Source organism: Melampsora larici-populina, assembly GCF_000204055.1.
Source record: "Melampsora larici-populina 98AG31 unplaced genomic scaffold MELLAscaffold_76, whole genome shotgun sequence".
Lineage (NCBI taxonomy): Eukaryota > Fungi > Basidiomycota > Pucciniomycetes > Pucciniales > Melampsoraceae > Melampsora > Melampsora laricis-populina.
Genome location: NW_006768840.1, coordinates 226,870 through 229,036, shown reverse-complemented (window position 1 = coordinate 229,036; position 2,167 = coordinate 226,870). Strand labels below are relative to the sequence as shown.

The 2,167-nt window shown below is 40.3% G+C and overlaps 1 protein-coding gene across 1 annotated transcript; it reads right to left on the bottom strand.

The window, feature by feature from the left end:
* Positions 1–753: 753 nt before the first annotated feature.
* On the bottom strand, positions 754–1,496 carry MELLADRAFT_113059 (uncharacterized protein; the record flags this gene model as incomplete). Its single annotated transcript, XM_007417653.1, has 3 exons — positions 754–1,188; positions 1,299–1,323; positions 1,423–1,496. The coding sequence occupies 3 exons, from the start codon at positions 1,494–1,496 to the stop codon at positions 754–756; spliced, it is 534 nt and encodes a 177-aa protein (XP_007417715.1).
* Between the last annotated feature and the right edge of the window lie 671 nt (positions 1,497–2,167).

The window sequence follows — 2,167 nt, the reverse complement described above, 5'->3', positions numbered from 1 at the left end:
ATAAATCCTGCAATTAATGATGAACTTTAATTTTACTCAAAGAATTGATGTGGATTATATCTTCAAGCTGGAATTATATCAATACCAATTTACAATCAACATCCTAATTTTCCTTGTGCTTTGTATGAGAGACTCAGTCTTGCTACAGAGTCTTATAAGGGGTAGATCAAGACTTGGTCAAAAGTGAGATAGGCACAAACAGGTTTTTAGATAGAAAATAAACCTCGTAATGTATTTTTCTCTTTACTGTTGATTGGTGAAACATGTGAAATATTAGAAAAATTCTATTAGCCGATCTAGATATTGTATATTATTGAAAAGTGAATTGCTCATAAACAATTTCCAGTGTGTTAGAAAATGAAGATCAACCCTTATATCCAAACTTTCAAATTCCTTAGAAGCTGGTAAGTGCACAGAGATCTCATTGACAGCAGGTGTTTATGAAAACATCCTTTTTGACGTGTACATCACCCCCTAACAGGAGTACTAGGCTCCCAGATATACAATGCGGCGCCCATCGCCGCATTGATCTAAAACAGCACTCCATTCACCTTAAGAACCACACGTTGCAACACGCAAGAGGGCAAGACTCTTTTTTTGAGGAAAATGAGGTCCGGCTGTGTGATAATGATGAATGACTTGTAGAAAAAGGAACGCGATTTGAATGGGAGAACAATACAATCCAGATGAGAGAGATATGTACTTGATGAAAATCAATAGAAAGATAGAAATAATCGAGACAAATATTGCAGTTCAATCCTGAGATAAAGGAGGCATCTTTGAGACAAAAGCAACAGTTGGTCTTCTTCCAAGACCCGAAGGAGTTTTAAGACTTTGAAGCTTAGATTGAAAAGCAGAACTGCCATCCGATGACCAAGGAGCACCACAATAATACTCTTCAGGCATTGGACAAGCTGTAGTGGTACAAAAATGTAATCCTAATCCCTTTGAAGGTACCCATGAGTAAAAACCAGTCGAATCCCTATGATAACTCATCCATTCTCTATCCTGACAAGCTATGAAGCTTTGAGTGTCAGTACAATTTTCAAAATTTGACCACCACATCTCTCCTGGAGGCACATGACAACTAGTATATGGATCACTACAGCATTTAGGTGTTAATTGACCAACGCAGTAGCCGGCCAACGAGACAAGCGACCAAATGACCAGTGTGAAGTGCGAACCAAACTACGAAAGAGTATAAAAGTCAGTGAATCATATCATAACAATTAATCCCAGGAACGGTTCAAAAACAAAACTCGACAAAATCCACCGAAGTCTCCATTTTCTCAGCCAACCGAGTTTTGGACAAGAGTACAAAACCTGTCGGAAACACAAGGAAACACATTCAAATTTCGGCAATGCTGTGCATCCCACGTTAATCGGTGATAATTCCAGCCGTGACATGCGTAATCGACCTACCATGATCCATCACCACAATTTTCATACTCACCGCTACTCTCCTCAAACCCTATAACCCACGGCAAATAAGACATACACTGGTCCCCAAAGACAGCAAACGGGCAATATCACATTCCTTATAAACCCGTCCGTTTCAGACACTCGAAGCCAGTGTATTTTCATGTCACCGGAAGCCAGCTCAAGTCGCCTTGCCACTGAATTTCAGGTCAATTCCCACCTATTCAACTTGACATCCTCACAGCTGCCACGCCAAAGAAGTAATCAAGTTGCTTGAAAATTCGTATGTAAGTCATTTGCCATCATAGCCGTCCAATTGAAATTGACATGCTGCTTATTTTTGAATCCATTAGATTACACCAATCACACTTGATATTTGCCGGACATCACATAATTCTCAAAGGCAAGGAATTGACATGTAGGCCTGTGTATAGCTGGGTATCCCTCTGTGATTGCTACGGCAGGCTGCGAGTTGATTCCTTAGTCGTCTGAAGCAGTCACATGCTGTAGAGATGAATATACCCGCCGTGTTGCTACCTTGCCACAAAACGATTGGAAAATAATCGTCATCATCTCACTATCCATCCAATACCTACCTTCAGCTTGGGAGAAATTAAAGCCAAGATGCCATTCAGGTCAGATTTCCTTGACCGATCAAAAACTCCTATCCTGGCGTACAAACAGATATACATTTCAAGTGAGTGCATAGTTTGCATTGATTAGTGTTCTTCAATCTCGAGCAAAGGAA